The 19,899-nt window shown below is 39.6% G+C and overlaps 1 protein-coding gene across 1 annotated transcript in view; it reads right to left on the reverse strand.

Annotated features, from left to right (window-relative positions):
- grik3 (glutamate ionotropic receptor kainate type subunit 3) overlaps positions 1 to 18,067 on the reverse strand; it is a 91,693-nt gene extending 73,626 nt beyond the window's left edge. The window contains exon 1 of the mRNA XM_072393864.1: positions 17,222 to 18,067. Within this exon, the coding sequence (XP_072249965.1) occupies positions 17,222 to 17,336 (115 nt within the window). The 5' untranslated portion in view covers positions 17,337 to 18,067. The remainder of the gene's footprint in view (positions 1 to 17,221) is intronic.
- Between the last annotated feature and the right edge of the window lie 1,832 nt (positions 18,068 to 19,899).

Raw genomic sequence — 19,899 nt, forward strand, 5'->3', positions numbered from 1 at the left:
TGACATCTCGAGTCTCCCCAGAAGCTAATACCAACAGCGAACTATATTTATTCTTACATTTCTTATTGACTTTGACAGTTTATGTGTGAGTGCAGTAGAGGTTGTTTGCATGCTTTCATGGTGAAAAAAAAACAAAAAAATATTCCTTCTTTCTCATGCCGTTTACTTTTGTGGCCTCCTCCTCTTATTTTCTGTCTGAAACAGTCTATTCTAGCTACTGTTCTGTTAAGGCTCTCTGTCTAAAAGGGCTAGCCTGCTTCTGTAAAAAAGAAAGAAAAAAAACAACAAATCAACAATTAAGTAACATTTAAAGAGACACCAGATTCTGGGTGTTTTTAATCTGCTCCACTTATAGCCAGATGTGTAGACTCAGTCTACTTGTGACTTGAGTCACAAATTTGATGACCTCGGACTCGACTTGACAAAATGAAATGAGACTTGCAACTAGACTTGCGACTTTAAGACAAATAACTCTTCACTTGAACTTTGACCTATTGACTCCAAAGTACTTGATACCCTGTCAAAGAAAGTAAGTCTTGAATATGGAGAGACATGAGCATTAAAAATGGGGTTTTCTGCAATGAACAAACTAAACTACCTGATAGATTAGACACAATGAAATATGATGCATGTGTTGCTGTCTACCTTGATGGGACCTTCAAGCTGCAAAGAAACATGCTCAGTGGTCCAACTTGATTTTGGTGACCTTCAATGTTTTCATCCAGTCGAGCAAAATGTTTATGTTTATGTTTGTGTATTTAGCAGACGCTTTAATCCAAAGCGACTTACAAATGAAGATGTAACAAGCTATATAAAAAGCTAACAATAAACTACATAGAAGGAGCCCACTCGTCCGACTCTGTCAGAGGTGACAGAGTAGAGATAGGGTACAGGCATAGAAGGAAGTGCAGAAAGATAAAGTGCAAAAATAGAGGGGGTAGGTAAGTACAAGGTAAGTGCTAGGATAGGAGATGCTCTCTGCAGAGCTGGGTTTTCAAGAGTTTCTTGACGATAGACAGGGACGCCCCTGTTCTGGTAGTGCTCGGTAGGTCATTCCACCATCGTGGGACGACACATGAAAAGAGCTTGGATTGTCTTAGGCATGGTGTAGGCACTGCTAGACGACAATCCTGGGACGAATGGAGGGACCGAGTTGTGACATAAGCCTTTGCAAGAGCATTCAAGTAGATGGGAGCCGTTCCATTAAGCACTTTGTAGGCTAACATCAGTGACTTGAATTTTATGCAGGCGGCTAAGGATAGCCAGTGGAGTTCAATGAACAGAGGGGTGACGTGTGCTCTTTTAGGCTGATCGAAGACCAGATGCGCCGCCGTGTTCTGGACCATCTGCAGAGGTTTCATAGTACAGGCTGGGAGACCAGTTAGGAGAGCATTGCAGTAGTCAGGGCAGGAGATGACCATGGCCTGCACCAGGAGTTGGGTGGCATGTTGGGTTAGGTATGGTCTGATGTTTCTTATGTTTAGTAATGCAAAGCGGCATGAATGAGCAACCGAGGTAGCGTGATCTTTGAAGGCTAGTTGGTCAAAAATCATGACACCCAAGTTTCTAGCAACCTTTGAAGGAGCAAGAGATAGGGATTCAGTTTGGATGCAGATGCTGTGGTGTATGGTTGGTTTGGCTGGGAAGACAAGCAGTTCAGTTTTTGGGAGGTTAAGTTGGAGGTGATGGGCTTTCATCCATGTTGATATGTCAGAGAGACAGTCTGAGATTCGTTCTGAGACCGTGTGGTTGTCAGGTGGGAATGACAGATAGAGCTGGGTATCATCAGCATAACATTGGTATGAGAAACCATGTGATCGGATGATCTGTCCCAGTGAGTTGGTGTATATGGCAAAATATGTTTTATTTGTATGTTATCAAACACTACTTCTGTCAGACGATTAGTCACAAATAATTTCTTCACATAAATATATAGCTGTGCTAATAATCTTACACTGATTGCCACATGGAGCTGCTACCTCCAGTGAGTGGAAATAGATCTCTGTCTTAGTCAATCCAAAAACTTAAACATGTTATTTGGGGGCCTAGCAGCGGAGCTGCGAAGCACCCATTGTGTTAGTAGCTTTTCTTATTGAGTTCCTAGCAGCTTCCTTTTTCGTTTGCCTGTAGCCGCTAATCAAACTCAGCACTGACACGCCAAACAGGAAGTTAGGCCATATCTCTTCAATGTATTGATGTATTGATGCCAAACTTGCCATATGGACTCATGACGCCTTCCTGAGCAACCATGGGCTTGATTTTATTCATTATGTGAATCACATGTTCCTAAAAGCTGTTGGTTTTTGGCAGGTATGTCCCTAATTCCCATATTCCATAAACCCTGCATCTATTTACAGAACTACAGAGAGGTGACACCAGGCTACTGAGCACCAGTGGGGAAAAATAATTATACCAAAGGCAATTTAATTGTTTGAAAAGTACAAAAGAGCATTGCAAAATGATACAATATCGCTATCACTCTACAAGCGGAACTTACTGGCATTTATCTTGTACATAAATATGTTATATTCAGACTCAATGCAACATGCATTTATATACCTAACAGACTTATTATGTCTTTGGTTTAATAATACTTCATCAACATAGAGTAACCCTGACATAGCCCCAAAAATAACTTGAGCTGTGACCCAAAAAGCTGTGCTCAATTTTTACAACAAGAGTAAAGATGCGTACCATCTGATTCTAGACTTGAACAATCGGTGAAGACGTGAAGAACCCAGAGCTTAGGAACATCTGCTCTGATGCTTTCCTGGGGAGGTAAATAACAGGTTTTTCACAAAAAGCTAGCTTAAAAAAAGCACATAATTTGAAATTTATCGAAATGCATCATTTGTATTACTTAAACCATTTGAATAATACCAGGAACGAATTGAATACTCAAGTTCCACAGTTAGATACTGACACAAGACACCCACAGAGAAGTGAATTTTTGAAGCGTCATTTTTACCCTAGTTGCAGCATTTTTTAGGGCCTTTGGTGCATGGCAAACACCTTGACTCATTTTTTGTCTGAACAAATGTACAATGTTACGACGAGAAACTCACAGGCTGAAGCCCCCTCTGCTTGTGCTGAATCTTATGGTGAATTTGCTTTTCAAGTCACTTCCATCACTGTAAAGTCAATCAGCCTGTTCAAGGCTGCAGCTGAATCCTATTTCATTCCGAAGCTCTGACAATTTAAGGAAAAAATAATATATTATGCTCCAAGTATACTAAAAGTGCAGCAGGTGGAATCACTGTCTTTGAATAGGTGAATAAAGCAAATGTGTCACAGCAGAGAGAGAAATAACAAGTCAGATCCAATATAATGAAACAATGACAACCATCCTTATACTCTTGGAATAGGGGGGGGGGGGGGGGGGGGGGATTTGAAATAAAAGGAACAAAACAACACAACAAATACTGAGGGACATTATTAAAAGCTTGGCATGAGTAAAAGCTTAAAAAAAAGCCAAGACAGAATAAGCCTGTGGCTTGTGACATATTTGGTAGAAAATAAAATACAAACTGGCATGCACTTAAATGCAATTGCACACATCATAGATAGCGGGCAAGTTGTTCAACAAAAAATTAAAGTTGTCTTTCAGATGTGAAGTCAAAACTGTTCAAGGGTACTGCTTTTTGTCTTGACCATGGGCAATAGCTTCCAGAAGCTAAAATAGCAAAAAGATGTCATTTCATATGTCTTGGTTGACTGATAAGCAGCTGCTGAATTGAGTGACTGGAGGTCATCCAAGCTATCGGGTGAGTGGAGAAGCTTGATGGTTCTGTGTGGACACAGCATTCCTGCTGGGCCTGTCACTACTGGCAAAATGACAGATCTGAAAGCATAACTTAGTGCTAGTGCAATCTGATGCATGTGACGTTAAATTGCTCGGTTTCTGCTAACCCCAGACACACAAGAAAAGTCAAGTATTTTGATAAGAAGTCACTGTTATGACGCTAATGCAAAGGGACAACGATGGGCCATTGCATTGTACTAAACATCTTTCTGTGAGCTTATATTATGGGCTTCCTTGATGCCAGAGCTCTGAAGGTCAGGGTACATAGTAGCTGTATCTAAACCATCCAAGAACCAACTAAGATCTAATTTAATTATTTATTCTGTTTGGGAGCCGCAGAACCATTCACCATCAACAGAACAGAACCAACTTTTATTTTTTGTTGAAATGCCCGTAACCTACTTTTTTAAATTAGAATCACTGGGGTTCTCTGTGAGTTGAAAAGCACCCTAGTCACAACTCCAAATGCCTAACTGTTACTTGCACCTTGCTGCACTACCAGTACACACACGTGAACATTTATTAAGAAACGTCTACAATTTATTTAACAAATTGAGACAGTTGTGATTACAAGATCGCCAATAATTCCAAGACGGCCTGGAAGACATGGAGTATGCTGAGCAAAATCAAGTGGCTTGTTGCAGAACTTGTGAAGAAGCACCGCACACACCCTTATGAGTCAGTAATAAAGAAGGTGAGCATATCTGGCAACTGCCTGGTATTCCAAACCCAGAGACTCTGAAATGGTCCCCACACAGGGGAAGAAATTTCCTCTGTTCTGGGGTTCTGAGCTGTCTTGGATTGGAGAAACAGTGACTTGTTCAGCCAAGTGGAGCGTACCATTGGATCTACACTTCCCACTTTGCAAATTCAAAGCTTGTGGGATTACAAAGGATCCTCACCACCCCAGCAGCAGACTGTTTCTGCCTGTGCAATCAAAAAAATGCCTCTGTAGCCACACGTCTAACACAAATGAAAAGCTTCTTTCCACAGGCAAATAGGATGGAGAACTCTGCACTGCACATTTGAATACTTGCTTTTGCGTGTGCATCATTCTATGGATTTCAACTGTAACAAGTACAATCTATATACATAGTTTATTTTCATGTCATTATATCCACATTTTTATAGATCCCTTGTCTTTCATCTCCACTTTCAAACACTTCTCAAATAAAAATGCTTTCCTTTTCCTTTTCTTTCTTACAGTTGAAGGTTTGAGCTTTACTGTGCAGAATAATGTATTTCCAAAGGTTGAACTGGGAGGTTGTCTTTACGATAATTTTCTCTGAGCGAAATTGTGGTTTGTTTTAAAGGAGTGAGCCTTTGAGCATGATTTGTAACATCCTTGTTTAGAAGTAATAGTTGGTCCAATATAAAACCTAAATAAATGAGTTGGAAGCCTCCACTTCACTAACACTAAAGATGAACAGTAAGTATGATACATCTTGTGTCCAACAAATACATTTCTGATATACAACCCTAATTCCAAAAAAGTTGGGATGATGTATAGAATGTAAACAAACTGCAATGATTTGAACATCTTATAAACCAAAACTCAAACTTTTGGCAATTTTGTGTTGAGGAAAATTATTCTGAAAATGTTCCAGAATTTGTAGAATTTAGATTTTTTTTTTTCACAGCAGATTCAATGTCTGACCACCATTACTTCTGTCAGACTCTGCTTCTCTGAGGTGCTCTCTTTATCATGCATCATGTTATTGAACTGTTTCAAGTTGGAATATGTTCTTTTCTTTGTAGTGCAATTTCCTTTTCCAGAGTTTTGCTGTCTCCTTCCCAGCTTTTTTTGAGACATGTTACTGCTATCAAATTCAAGATGACCTAATATTTTAATGAAATTGTAAAATATCTAATTTTTAACACTTCATATGTTATCTATATTCTATTGTGGATAAATCATTGCATACTGTTTGATTACACAGTATCACAACTTATTTTTTTTGTTTAAAAAAAGCATATTCCTGAGAGAAAACAAGTATATGTGTTTTTTCTCAGTTTCTTTTTTTTTAAAATATGTCATATGTATAGTTTTGTATGCATTTGTTTTTGAGGGGCTCTTTGAGTGTGTCCATCAAAATTAACTAAAAAACTAAAATGAAAAGATGGCACTCAGTTCATGTCTTTACCTGTCACTGTCCAGTGCAGTCTCCAAAGCCTGACCAACTGATGTGAGTCAGGGAATTATAGCTTGATCACAGTGGCATAAGTTTCAGCTTTAAGACACTTAAGTGTGACCTGAGGCTAATGCCAGAACATAAAAATAATTAATACAGTCTATACTGAGTTCCACACCTTGGGGAGTTCACCCACATGAGCTATTTGAATCAATAACCAGGTCAAGGGCCCTCAAAGATCTTTTAATTATATCTACCAACTCAATGACTATAAATGCCATGATGGCAATTCTTTTCTAATTGTCTTACTAAAAAATATTTTTGTCATGATCTGTGTTTTGGTTTTTTTGGTGTTTGTTTTACCATGCGGGTATTTTTCTATTCTGTTTCTTGTTCAGGTTCTGTTAACTTCCTCACTTGTTTCCTCAGTCTCTCTTCAGTCCAGTCACCTTCACCTGTGTTATTTCCCTCAGCTGTCTTCACTAACCAATCACTCTCCTCTGTAATTAAACTCCTGGTTCATTCATTCTTTGCCATATCCTCACCGTTACACATCTTGTGCTGTTCCTAGTGTCTTGTTTGTATTTCTGGTCAGTCTTATCCATTCAACCTTACTCAGCATTTAGATTTTGTTTTCCATGTTTTAGTCTGATGTATTTCCGGCTTCGGCGCACCTTAGTTTTAAAATAAAGAGTGTCTTTTCATTTTGCCTCCTGGCTTTCAGTCTGTGTCTGCACCTGGGTCCTCCTTCCTTGCCACCTCCTACACGTGACAATTTTACATCAGGCCCATTTGCAGCTGCCGGTGTTGGCAGACAGAAACAATGAGCTAAAAGGAGCAATCCTTGTCAAAAATACTATCCCGTTTTTATGCCATTGCAGATTCCATTCAACCTTGTGCCTATAAAAAGTCAATATTATTTTATATATTCCATATTATATTATACACTATCTATGAAGAAATAGTTTAATTTGTAATTAATATTACATTGTAAATGAGAGACGAGGGCTCTTTGATAGCCATTGTTTAGTGCACTGAAAGTCTAAAATAGTAATACTATTCACTAAAAATCTTATTTTTAGGAAAGAGTTAATTTTTATGACATCTCTTTCCAGTGGAGATAGTTAAAATATGTGCATTCTGCAAAATGACAGGAAAAGTTGAGCATCATGTAGCACATTCTGTAGCATGAGGATGAGATGGCAGCACACCGGACACTAGCGCAGAATGGGGAACAATTATGAAACATCGTGCAATCAAGTGGGTTTCTGACAGGCTGAGCGGGGTCTGATGAGCCAGTGTGTCACTCCAGAGCTCCGGAGCTCTGCAGCTAATCAGCCACCGTGGAGGGAGGGGCCGGAGGAGCGCGATCGCTCAAACCCTCCATCACCACGCCAGGAGGAAGGCAATCACCAGGCCATTTCCATGTGCTATTATTCCCACTTCCACCCCCAACCAACTTTGAAATCAAGGTCTACAGAAGACCAGGGAAGCACTGGATGGAAGCAAAGGTGGCTGGTGGGTGCAATCAAATAAAGTGTTTTTAAAAGAGAGCAGAAAGAAAAAAGTGAGAGAAAAAATTCTGGTTCTGCAAATGGTTTATTTAGCTTATTTAATTCCTTTAAATAATCATATATCTATATATACACACATTGGAAACATTAGAGGAACAAATTGAATGGGGCTCAGTTGCTTTCCAACCAGCAGCTCATAAAATTTCAGTGATTGGGCTTGCAAATTGAAATGCACATCTTGTAATAAAGTGTGCTGGGAAGACAGAAGGTGTATGACTCAAGACATGTGAGAGATGGGAGTTTTAATTTAACTGGCAAGGGATTAACACAATGAGCATATGTTAACAGGGGTCACATTTTTTGTCTGGTATGAAAAGAGGAAGAGCAGAAAATGGGACCTAAACAATAGATTCTTTTACCCTCTAAAAAGAACATGACTTCAACTATTATTTCTTTTCATAAGGACAGGGAGATGGGGAATAGAGAAAGGAGACAAGAAAGGAGGAACGGGGGTCTCCTTTTCCGTCACCACGATACGTATAATATGAAACAAAAATGAATCAAAGTCTGACAGACCTGCAGCTGGATTGTTCTCATGCTTCTCCAAAGCACGTATTGGAGATAACATCTCCCCCCTGTCTTCTGTTTTAAGTTTGACAGTGGCTCAAGAGGCTCCCTACACTAATAGGCTCCACTCAGAAGAGCACACAGACGCTCACACCAGGCTTGTCTTGTCGTCTCGTACTGTCCTCCGATGGCAGAATATTGACAAAAAATGCAAGGTCTCTAATCTGTCTCTGCTCAACAGACTGGAAATATACAGGTGATAAGGGAACCTGCAGATGGTTTCATAGCCTGAAAAAATCCAAGAAAAAGAAAGTTTTGATAAAAATGCATTACCTTATTTGAGTCTTCCTGCTTTTTGTTATATTAATTATTTTCCTTAATGCACTGGATATATTGTGTGTGCAGCTGACAATATTGAATCTTAAATGTTGTACAACAGATATTGAGATAGATAAGTCTGTGCTCTGGGCCCAGTTTTAAATAATTTTTCATATACTCAAACAACTGTTCTGGCAAGAAGTTAAAATTCAAATTACCATTTTAACCATTTAGATATCACATAAATAGATATAAAAAATAAATAAACTGTAAATCTTCATACTGGAGAAGTTAATCCTCATTTTTAATTCCTTCATGAAGGAGATTGCTTTTTTACATATAGCCTCCATTTTTAGCCTGTTCTCCATATACAAGAAATGGTCCTAACCACTTTTGAAATCATTACTGCTCTAGCAGACAGGCAATCCATATGTAGACAGTGCAGAGGGAATCAGAGCAGGACATTAACCGAACATTCATTCACTGATGCTGGCATTATGCCAATTATTTTTAATGTGGCCAGTGTTCTGTAAATTATAGATATCGTTCACGTAGCAGTAAAGGTAACAAAAGGCTCCTTGGTGTAAATGGAAAATGCACTCAACACGTCTGCAGCAGAGTACTTAGGCTGCTTTAACTGTGCAGTGCGTATAATTGCTTACCTGGCCTTATTGTGGTTATACATGTCTTTATTAGCAACCATTACTCCCACTTCCACACAAGTTGTGACATTTCTAATAAACCTTTTAAAACCTTTAGAATACTGACATTTCAAAATCTTTAAAATAGATTGTAAGTGTATACATGTCATTACAGTTTTTATTTGTTTTGAGTCACAGAGGACTGCTTTACCCTTCAATATGGTGGCTGCTTGGGGCCCCTAAATTTCATTTAACATTTATTATACGGATGAGGCTCTGATTTTACAGACACACACGCGTACACACTTTCACACTTCATTGACAGAGAAGTTAAATGTCACAAACACTGGAAACAGAATCTGTAAATGTGTCTCAAACACAAAGTGAGAGAACCAATGCTCACATTTTATGGCATTTCTGACTATAATGGCAGGCAGGAAAGACATTTATTGTTTGTTCAAACAATGGAAATAATCACCCCAATACATTGCAGATGCATCATTAGCTCTGCATATGATTATTGCAGCATTGCTTCAATTGATCCTTTTATTCAAACAGATAATACTCACTGATTGCAGATTATTTTGGCACAGACAGATTTCATGGTATAATTTTCAGTCTTAGTGAAAAGCAATTGGGAGCATAGCTTGTAGTTTTCCTGGTCTTATTCAGAAATAGGCCAGCATTCACTGATTTAATTCTCTTTTATTTCTTTGGACAAGTAAAACCAGACCTCTAGGGTTATGGCTTTAAAAACATAGCAAGATACTTAGCAGCATTTCCTTTGTTAACATTTAGGAGAGGATGCAAAAGGGGCCATTTATAATATCTGGAAATAATGTAATGTAGACACAATTAACATATCTATACATTATGGTATGAGACATTGAAAAGATTGTGAGGATTTCCAAAATTATGAGAAAACAATGAAGCTGAAAATAAAGTTAATATCGGTAAACAAGAATTCATGGTAATAAAGTAAAAAATAACAACATCCAATACTGAACTTTACAAGAAGGATAACATTTTGAGTCTGTAAATAGAAGCACTTGAGACTGGAAGACATGATTTAGGAACAATCAGAAGCCTAATTCTTCATTAACTCTCTGCAATAGAAAATTGATTTTAAAAAAATAATAAAAATCCTGCTGCTTAATTACAGGCTACAATCTTCCTTAATCAATGTAGTGTGCCAGCTAAGTGGTTACTATGACAGCCATCTGTACTTCTTAAAGAGTAATAAACCTGTAGGACAGTTAGTTACTTGCTTTTCTGGCCTTACATTAAAGACCCTAAATCATACAAGCGTCGCTAATAGCTTCACCAAAATGTACTGCCAGCCTCAAACCGCCCACAGTCTCTCCTCCTCTTTCCCTTCGCTGTCAACGATAATCTCTGGCTTACTCCATATATCTGAAGGTAGTCACATGCAGACAAGCTGTCTTTAGATGGAGTCACAGGGCAAACATTTTGCGGTTAACCACACTTCTCTCCAGTTGAAACCTGAACAGAGAATTGCCAGCCGATGAACAACTCCCCAAGACGAAAGACGGGCCACAGCAGATCGCCTTGCCTGCACCCAGAGTAGGTGCTGAGGGCAAGCTTCTGGGTATTGGCTGTGTTAACTTAACTGACACTGGCTTACAACCTCCTGGCTATCCATCAGTGGAGGGACAAGCACAGGGGCTAGAGAGGTAACCCCCGAGTCTAATGCACTTCCTGCAGTAGTCCCAGCATTTGTTCATGCCAGGATGAAAAGGAAGGAAGAGAGGAGGGTGTGTCTGAGGCAGAATGTAGAGGAAAGAATCTCTGCCGTCCCAAACGCCAACCCCCGATATTTCTGGTGATAGCCATTCATTTGTAGTGTTTCTGGCGAGAGGAGGCTTGTCTTATCTGCTCCTTATTTTTCTCTCTGGGGGAAAATAGAGGGCGAGTCTTCTCTAGCCTGCTCTCTCACAGTTGATTAGTAACTCCTGCTCTACCCATACGCTCCAGGGATTCTATGCCAGCTTCCCTTATACACCCCCTTGTCATGCAGATACTTCTTTTTCTCTTCCCTCTTCCCCTCCTTAACACACACTCAAGCACACACACACACACACACACACACATATCCCTACAGTCATGGAGCAGCAATTTGAGGGAATCACACAACCAAGACCTGACATTTGCGGTGCACCTATAACAATGAGAGCTTGATTAAAAGGGCAGAATGAAAAGGTGTCACCTTCCGTTCATTGTCCTTAGCCCAAGTTAAATAGGATTTAAACCTGTGCACCGTGGCTGATACCTCCTCTGTCAAAATTAGATTGCTTTAAAGCGGGAAGAAGAAAAGGTCTTGCTGTTGCAATGCATGTGTGCAACTCTATGTAACTGAGGTGTAGGAGGTGACCAAGTTTACACAGAGCGTCTGTGAACAGATAAGGTGGACACAGGGAGAGAAAGCAAAGCTAATTCTGGTCCAGTGAATGAGGTGGCGTTTGAAAGGCACGGGAATAAAGCTGGGTTTTATCTCGCTTGGGGCAACACAAAAGGAGCCAGCAATGCAACGTGGCGAGTTTTAAAATTGGGATCAAAAGGTTCAGGCTAATTAACCAGCTAAATAAGAGTACACTAGCTTCATCCATGTAACCGCCGTCATTTTTCTCGCCCTCCCCCATTTCTTTTGCTGCAATACTTGCGTGCTTATGGTGCGTGCGTGATTTGCCAGCATATTCGGTGTGTCTGGAAAAGTGAAGACAAATTGCTCCCCATGCTGAATATATAGAAAATAATCACCAAATTACCTCAAACAAGATCATTCTAATTAACTATGTTATATTGCTAGAATGACCCTGAAAGCAAAATGCCCTTTGATGAAGGTTTTTTTTTTTTTTTAAATCTGTTTTGAAATTATTCGAGTTTCCAATAGAGCCCTGAGGAGGACTGCAAAGAGGGAGTCAAATGGAAAGGACAAGGGCGCATAATAAAGACAAATGGCTAGAGCATGAAATTTGATTCATTGCCTTGCTACAGAAACATTCACAAGGAAATAGCCAACATTGACATGTCATGAATTTCAAAACACTGTCATATCCAAAATGCACACATCCTGCTATAATGACACTGAGTCCCTGAGGGGCCCTGAGGGTTTCTCAAGAAAATTTCTGAACCATATCAATCCAGCTGACAATGGGTGTTGCTATATACTGTGCTTTAAGATGTTAAAGTGTTATTTCACAAATCTACAGGCAAAAAATACTCTTCAACTATCTAGACCTTGTATCTGTTCAGTTAGAAAATGTAATGGATTTTGAGAGTAATTTAAAAGCGATTTCTGTCAGTTTCTAAATACACAGTGGTCTTGTAGATGAATGAAGGAGTGGATGAATGAATGAATGAATATAAACAAACTTGTCTCAATTTCTAAAAGTACAACACAAATTGTATAGCCATCACAAATTCATCACCTTATTTATTTCAGCAGACAGACGCATATGTTTACAGCAGAGCTTTCATTGCAGAGCACCCACTTTGTTGTATGAAATGAAAACACCATCTGGTGTGTGAGTAGCAGCTAGGCTAAGCTAGCTGGGACTAGATAGGGACCTGCTGTGTCACAGGATTATCTTACTGGTTGGTAGATTCACTCTATTAGCCCCTAGTGGCTTGGATTATTGGATGATCATTACTATGTGTGACTGAATATAGAGGCAGGTGCTTGATGCCATTCAGTCTTGTTAATAACGCACATTACAAGCCAATTTAAGAGCATTATGTCTTCATTCCACCTTGTCATGGACATACACACTGTTTATTTGATTTTCTGTGACTTGCATTAACACTGTATGTTTATTACATGGTGACCATGTTCAAGTTAAAAAAAACTGTTTATTATATCCCTGAACCAATTTTAAGTCAAATATTATTTTTTTAGTCTTAAAAAAATTGTGAACAGGTAGAGAAGACTGTATATTGAGATGTGACCGCTAAACAAAATGAACATCTGCCGTTTCTCATCAGTGAGATTGAAGCTAATGATGAGCCACAAGTGTGCTGACGGAGAGAATGGAATTGGACTGTGTACAAGGGGCCCAGAGAGACCAGACATATGTTTCGGAAAATGTTGAGGATGGAGTATAGGTTTAGACCGTGCATGTGTGTGTGTGTGTGCATACAAGCAAAGACACGGATACCTGAGAGTGAAGGATGCAGAAATGGACCTCTGCTATTTCTTTTGCAGGTCGTCTATCCATCCATGTTTATGAGGGAGGATGAAGGAGGAGTGCTTTAGTGCAGGTAAAACAACCACAGTATTCCTCCCATTTCAATCTCTGCCTTTGCTAACAGATAATAGAATTACACATCAAAGAAGCTTCTGTGTGTATCCTTCTTCTGTGACCTCTACCAGCCTTTGTTCATATTCACCACAACAACTCCTCAGCTCCAAGCTTCCACCAGCAGGCTTTTCCCTGCTCCCTCTATCTCTCTGTCTGGGGGAGATTAAATTTTGATGAAATAAAATATTAATTTCCACTCAGCAACTGATGGCCATCTTAATTTGATATAACGTTCAATGCAACATCTCCTCATTGTTCTTTTTCATCACCAAACATATCTTCTTCCCACTCTACCAGCCCAACTATACTATCTTCCTTTGGGTAATTCTCAGTAAAAGCCCCCCTTTGGATCTGACATTGTTAAAAGTAGATTTCTAAACTATCATTGCAGCCTTGCCCAACCTCTCGAAATATGTCTTTTAGTTGAGACATTTGCACAAAACCAGATGATGACAATCTCTGGGAGTATGTGAGTAGAGACTACACTTTCTGGAGCTCCCAAGAAAAGTGAATCGCATCATAAAAAAGAGAAAAATAAAAAAAATTCTCATTCTGTCTCTGTTGCTGGTGCAGGGATAACAACAAGCCATTGAAGTGGCTGTGTGTTTGAAGACTTCAACCAAAAGTGGCGACCACAAAACCCGATTCATCCCTCTGAAGCTTGTGAGCGGGCATGCTGCACACAGCTTCAAGTGCTGCACATTTGTCAGCTCACACTGAAACTTTGAGGCTGTTTCGCCGCAAATAATGAAATCCGGAGTCTTGCCTTCCCAAAACATTTGAGGAAAGCTAAATGAAAAAAAAGAAAAAAATGCATTTGACCGGGTATTGTTGAGGTAGACTGACGAGCTAAGGAAATGAAATCAACATAAAATCACGAGGAAGATTGATTAACTGGCACTGATTAAGTGCATTAAGTATGAGGCAGATAAAGTAATTGATTATTCAATAAATCCCTGTCAGGCAGGGACTAACCTCGCAGAGAGAAAAGAGACAACAAATGATAGATTAGTTTCATCAATGAATAGATTTATGAGATAATGCATAATAAACTGTCATTATTGTATGCTTTAATTATAGATTGATTATTAGTTAAGAATACTATGAATGTTTTTTCCGAATAACACAACGCTAAACTGGATGATCTCAGTGCTGAGACCAAAGAAAAGTATGTAGGGCATCACTAAATTTTAGACAGAATGCCGCTCAGTAGGGTTACAGAAGAAAAAAAAAAAAAAACAGCCATCACATTCAATAAAATCATCAATGTACTTCCTCTATTTACATCATCTTTCCTTGAGCACTTTTTTCTTTATTGCAGAAACATTTCAGCTGAAAATGAAATGGTTCCTGAACAAGGTTAAAGGTTGCAAAACATGTGAGGATGAGAAAGGAATTATGAAAGGCAAGCAAAGGGAGACTAAAGAGAAGCACAGCATGTAAGAGGAAATTTGCAGGAGAAGTAGTCTTTTGTTCCCTCCAACAGATAGAAGCTGCTGAATGAGACGGAGCGACCATCTGGCCTCAACTTAGAGCACTGCACTGTAAAAGCACTAAAATCAATGGCGACAACTCTACCTTGGATGCCCACCATTACCCAGATGGTGTACTTGAAGAACTGCAAGCCACCTAACCAGGAGGAGATACAGCACAGACACAAAGCAAAGTGCTCAAATTCCACCGCCCACCTTGATGAATTTGACTGGTTCGTTTGAGTTGGTAACCAGTGCTGAGGAGCAACATTAACCGACGTGCCCTAACTAAAAGAGAGCCCTGTGTTGGCTTCAGCAGGGTGGCTGTGACAAAGAGCACCCGCACAGACTTCCAAATAAAGTTCCCCCCAAAAAAAGGAAAAACAGTCCACTGCACACCCACTTCAAAAAGTACTCCACCCTAAATGACACTATACTGAACACTCACATTCTCTAACAGATAACACCACATTTGCAATAACACACACTCTTTACAAATTTAATTCAAACCCGCAAGCTTATCAACTATAATAGCTATAGCTGAATTGTGTAAACTGTATTTTCTATTTAATATGTTGTTAGGATATCATAATTTTTTAACACAGGCTAAAATGAATGAATAGTAACAGCCGCTGTATACAAACACACAGTTTCAAAAGCTCATATAAAGACACAAGCGTTTTGAATTGTTTTCTTTTTTGACGTAGAGGTTAATCCGACAACCTTTCTTTTGCATGTCCCACCTCTCAGCTTGTCAAAAAGATATCTCAGGAAAACGCATAAAACACACGCACACAAATGCAAGACAAGCAATGATAGATTCTATAAAAAGCATTAGTGCGACTGTAGCACATTTCAGGGTAAATTTGACTCTGCACTCTGACATTTTTTAAAAACAAAGCCTGTCAAGTCTATTTCAAGCTTTCATTTGAGCAGCTGACACATGAAAAATAATAATATGTTGAACAAAAATGCTCCTTTGACCAGACAACTTCAATTCACTTCAGGAAAAAGAGAGCTTTAGGATTTATGCAATTTGAAAAACATCACCAAAATCAGTGGTGTAGGAAATCAAGGCTCCTCAGAGCCAGCAGTCAATCACAGACACATGCTGGGCCTCTCTGATGGCTGCACATGATGCCCAGTTAAAAACATTGCTGCAAACATTATTCTTCTGGAGGCTTTAATTCAATATGTAGTCTTTATTAAGAATACAGAGGATGAACAACATTCTCTCAGGATTTTGTACTTTAAAGTGCAGCTATAGCTACTTCAGCTTGTTACAGTCCAGAAGAAACTAGATGCTCAGGGGACACCCAGGGGGCTTGGGAGGAAATGTGATTTAAACAATCCGAATATTAATGATTTGCAGATGTGTCATACAGAGAGACAACTGCTTTAGAGAGGCCATTTACAGCTTTTAGAATAGAAGACATGGAATATGCAATTTTCTACCATTCATCCACTTGCACCCATCTGGAAGACAAAAAACCCCGTTCCATTAGAGATGCTCTCACTCCCTGCCTGAACTCCGGCTGTTGTAGTGGTATGTTAATACGGGCCAGTGCCATTGTGAGTAATTGTCCTGAAAGGCACTCCGCCAAATGTCAAAAACGATTTGCCTAGTGACACAAAAAAAAAAAGAAAAGAAAAGAAAAACGTATTGATCTCCATTCTGCCCTTGTCTGTTAGCCGCTCGGGAGGTTTCATCGCATGGTCAGCCCCCGAATGACAATTCTCACATTGTTCCTCAGTTGCTAATTAGAGAAAGAGAAACTTGGCTCACTCTTCTTTTTTGTGTCTGCGATAGTTTATAAAAGAGATAACTAAGATTTAACCAAAAGGGGAAACTTTTTTTTTCTCAGAATGATTTGGTAAACTGCTTTTTGAGCGTTTTATCCGAAACCTTTTCATAAGAAATTTGCAACCCTGTCCACTGTGAGTAAATTACTGGAGATTATTTTAAAAGTTTCCTAACAGATTGTTTTAAACTCCATGAATCTATATATAGAATCACGGCTCATCTGTGCTCATAAAATCTTACCTCCAGAAGGCAATGTGAGGCTGAGTGTAGCTGGTGACTCAACATGCTGGCCGTGGAAAATGGAACACACAAAGCGAATGCACGGAGGTCACACTAATCCACAATGTTCCCGTGCATTATACCTGAGTGGAAAAGGCATTCACAATGTTCCGTACCATCGTGTGAGTATGTGTGTTTAATGCACTTCTCTCCTGTTGCTTAAGCTTCTGATCGCCGTCTTGTTGAAATAAATTGAAAATTCATAGCCGACCCTACAGAGTCGCCCGGTAAATGAAAGAGACCGCTAATTTAGTACAAAAAGTAACTGCTGCCGCCGTGAAAACGGCTGAAGACTCGCACCGAAATGGAGCAACTTTCAAGGTGACAATACGGACGTGTGCGCGCGTGTGTAGTGTAAATGTTGACAACTTACCTATTCGTATAACGTGAGGCATCCCATAAGAGTGCTGAATCCAAAAGAGGCATGCAATCAGCGACGTCCAGTATTCCCAAATCGCACTCCGGGGAGATGACCAAGTATTTCGCATGGTTGCAAAGTCGCGGGATCCACTTTTTTAAAATTCCAAAGACGAGTCAGATTTGTTCATCAAAGCTGAATTCGACGGAACATATGTATAACAGTGTAACAGCGACAACTCTGCACTCATTGTACTTGGTGCAACATTCTCCCTCTTTTTTCAATTCAATTTTTTTCTTCTGTTTTTCACAAGTCTAAGAATGACTCGACAAGGATGAAGCCCACAGTCCCTCACAGGCGATTCAGTGAAACACCTGCGAGTGCAGGCTGCAACAATTACCCAGCAAGAGTCTCTGTGTATCCTCCTACCGACGTTGCTATCTGTCTACAGACAAGTACCACAGCAACAGCCGAGCCGGACTCTTGCGCCGCCGTGGAGAAGAATAACTGCGCCTGCGGAAGTTTGTCTCTCCTCCAATGATTCTGTCCTTCGAAACAGAGAAAAAACGAATGATTGCTGAGGAATTTCAACACACTTCGGTAACTCAAACAATTCTTCTTGCAATTGAATCACTCCAGTCTTTCCCTTCGTCCCACTTCTGATAGCGGCTCAGAACACAGTGAAGGAAACCCGCTCCGCTCCAATTGCGCACGTTTATTGGACGAAGCTGATTATTGGAGATCGTCCATCTGCTCAAAAGAATCCCCTTTCAGTCAGTGTTCATTTTTACAGATCTTCTAGTTTGTGCTGGATGGAAAGGTATTGCGGAGAGCCGTGTATCTGCGTGCGTCTGACGACCCTCCTTCCACGGTGCCACTAGAGGCACGCGTCGTTACGCATAGGTGTCAACTATGTCCAAGTGCTCTTTGGAGGTGAGAGGGACCCGAATGATCACCCGGTTCTAAACTTTTCCAATTTTTGTTTCCAATACGTTATAATTGTATGCTTTCATTTTTTTAAATATTTCATAATGAAATTAAGTGATTGCAACATTTATTCTTCCAGAAATTTGAAAGATCAACATTCTTTTTTCCTGTCCTGCACTGTAGCAGAAATTGCTGCATATTCACTGCCTCAAGCAAAACGGGGAAAACCCTCAAAATGCCTGCAAAGCTGTAAATAAGATAGATTATTTGCATATTGCAAATGTCAGCAAGGGTAAGACCACTGACAAAAAGCAGGCTTCTTATCGCTGTTATTTGGGACATTCCCTCTATGTCAATGTCTACATTAATTACCGGTAACTGCTTAGTGCATATCTGGCTGTCCATTTTTCATTATCTACAAAGAGCCGTCAAACACAAGCTGCAGGTTACGTTTACAATCATATAGTGATGGGTGCTTCTCATGTCTCCCTCACCACTGCAGGAGGCAAAGCTGGATTGTGCAAATGGAACTGTATATGGTACAGATACCAGTGCCTTAAAGAAATAAATGAACGTTTTTGCACGATTAAAGAGTGAAATCAAGCTTGGAGTGAAAGCTGAACCCAACCTCAAGCATTTAGTTTTAAGCCATTAAAACAAATATTTTAGATAGATAGATAGATAGATAGATAGATAGATAGATAGATAGATAGATAGATAGATAGATAGATAGATAGATAGATAGAAAAAGTTTACTTACAGTCCATCTAGAGTAAAGTAGATATATCTTATCTTAAATTCTGCCACCACAAATCCCATTTTTTTCACATAAATGATTTGCATTTATTAGGCACATTTTGAAAAATGCACTGCTACATTTTTTGTGCTTAATACACCGCTCTTGATGAGATAGTGCTGCGGCTCATTGGTTTTATTTTTCTGTTTGGAATGGGGGAAAGGAATAAACTGTGCATCAAGGGACACGCAAGCAAGAACAAGCCAGACTGACTGCCACTGCATATTCATGTCTCCCAGAGCAGATTTATCGCCTCTTGGCACAATGTAAGGACTATCAACGTGAGTTATGTGGCCCGGCTCTCGCATTATCGAGATTCATTGACTTGCTGCTCTTTCAAATACAAAATGTACACAGCTCGAGCAAACAAGACATTCTGGGTCTGTGGGTGCCCTCTATAGAGAGATGGCGGTCTGTGCTCTCAATCACCTCCACTGGTAAATGGAGAGAGTCAAGATCAGGAGCAGGATAGATCCCCACTGTGACAAAGAGGAAATGTGATGCAAAAAATTTTCTGACTCAGTAAATTTTCTACAATTTAAATAGCTGTTGAAGCTAAATACATTTTCATGTTTCCGTTTCTTACAGCAGCTGGCATTAAATCTTCCTACAGCTATTAGTTTTGCCTACTTGTGTCTGTGAGAAGCGCCATATGTTTTGATATCTCTGCCATTATGAGACATCGCAGAAATGCAGCTTCAGGGATGCCATGTAGTCACATAGGAGAATCCAAAGGAGTTTAAAATATGTACAAGTACATTGAAATACTCTAGAAAAGCAGAAAGACCTTTTGATCTAGATTTAAACTAAAGTTAAGCATGACGCCTCAGTTTATCATAGCATGATGAAAACTGCACTGCCAGTCATCTGAATTTAGGCTGCAAGGTAGAATGCACACTTAAAAAAAAACAACACTTTTGTTCGAATAGTTTTGTTTCTATTGAAGTTTTTTTTTTTTAAATAAATAAAT

The sequence above is a fragment of the Leuresthes tenuis genome, unplaced genomic scaffold (genome assembly GCF_036924035.1).
Source record: "Leuresthes tenuis unplaced genomic scaffold, fLeuTen1.0.hap1 SCAF_10, whole genome shotgun sequence".
Taxonomy (NCBI): domain Eukaryota; kingdom Metazoa; phylum Chordata; class Actinopteri; order Atheriniformes; family Atherinopsidae; genus Leuresthes; species Leuresthes tenuis.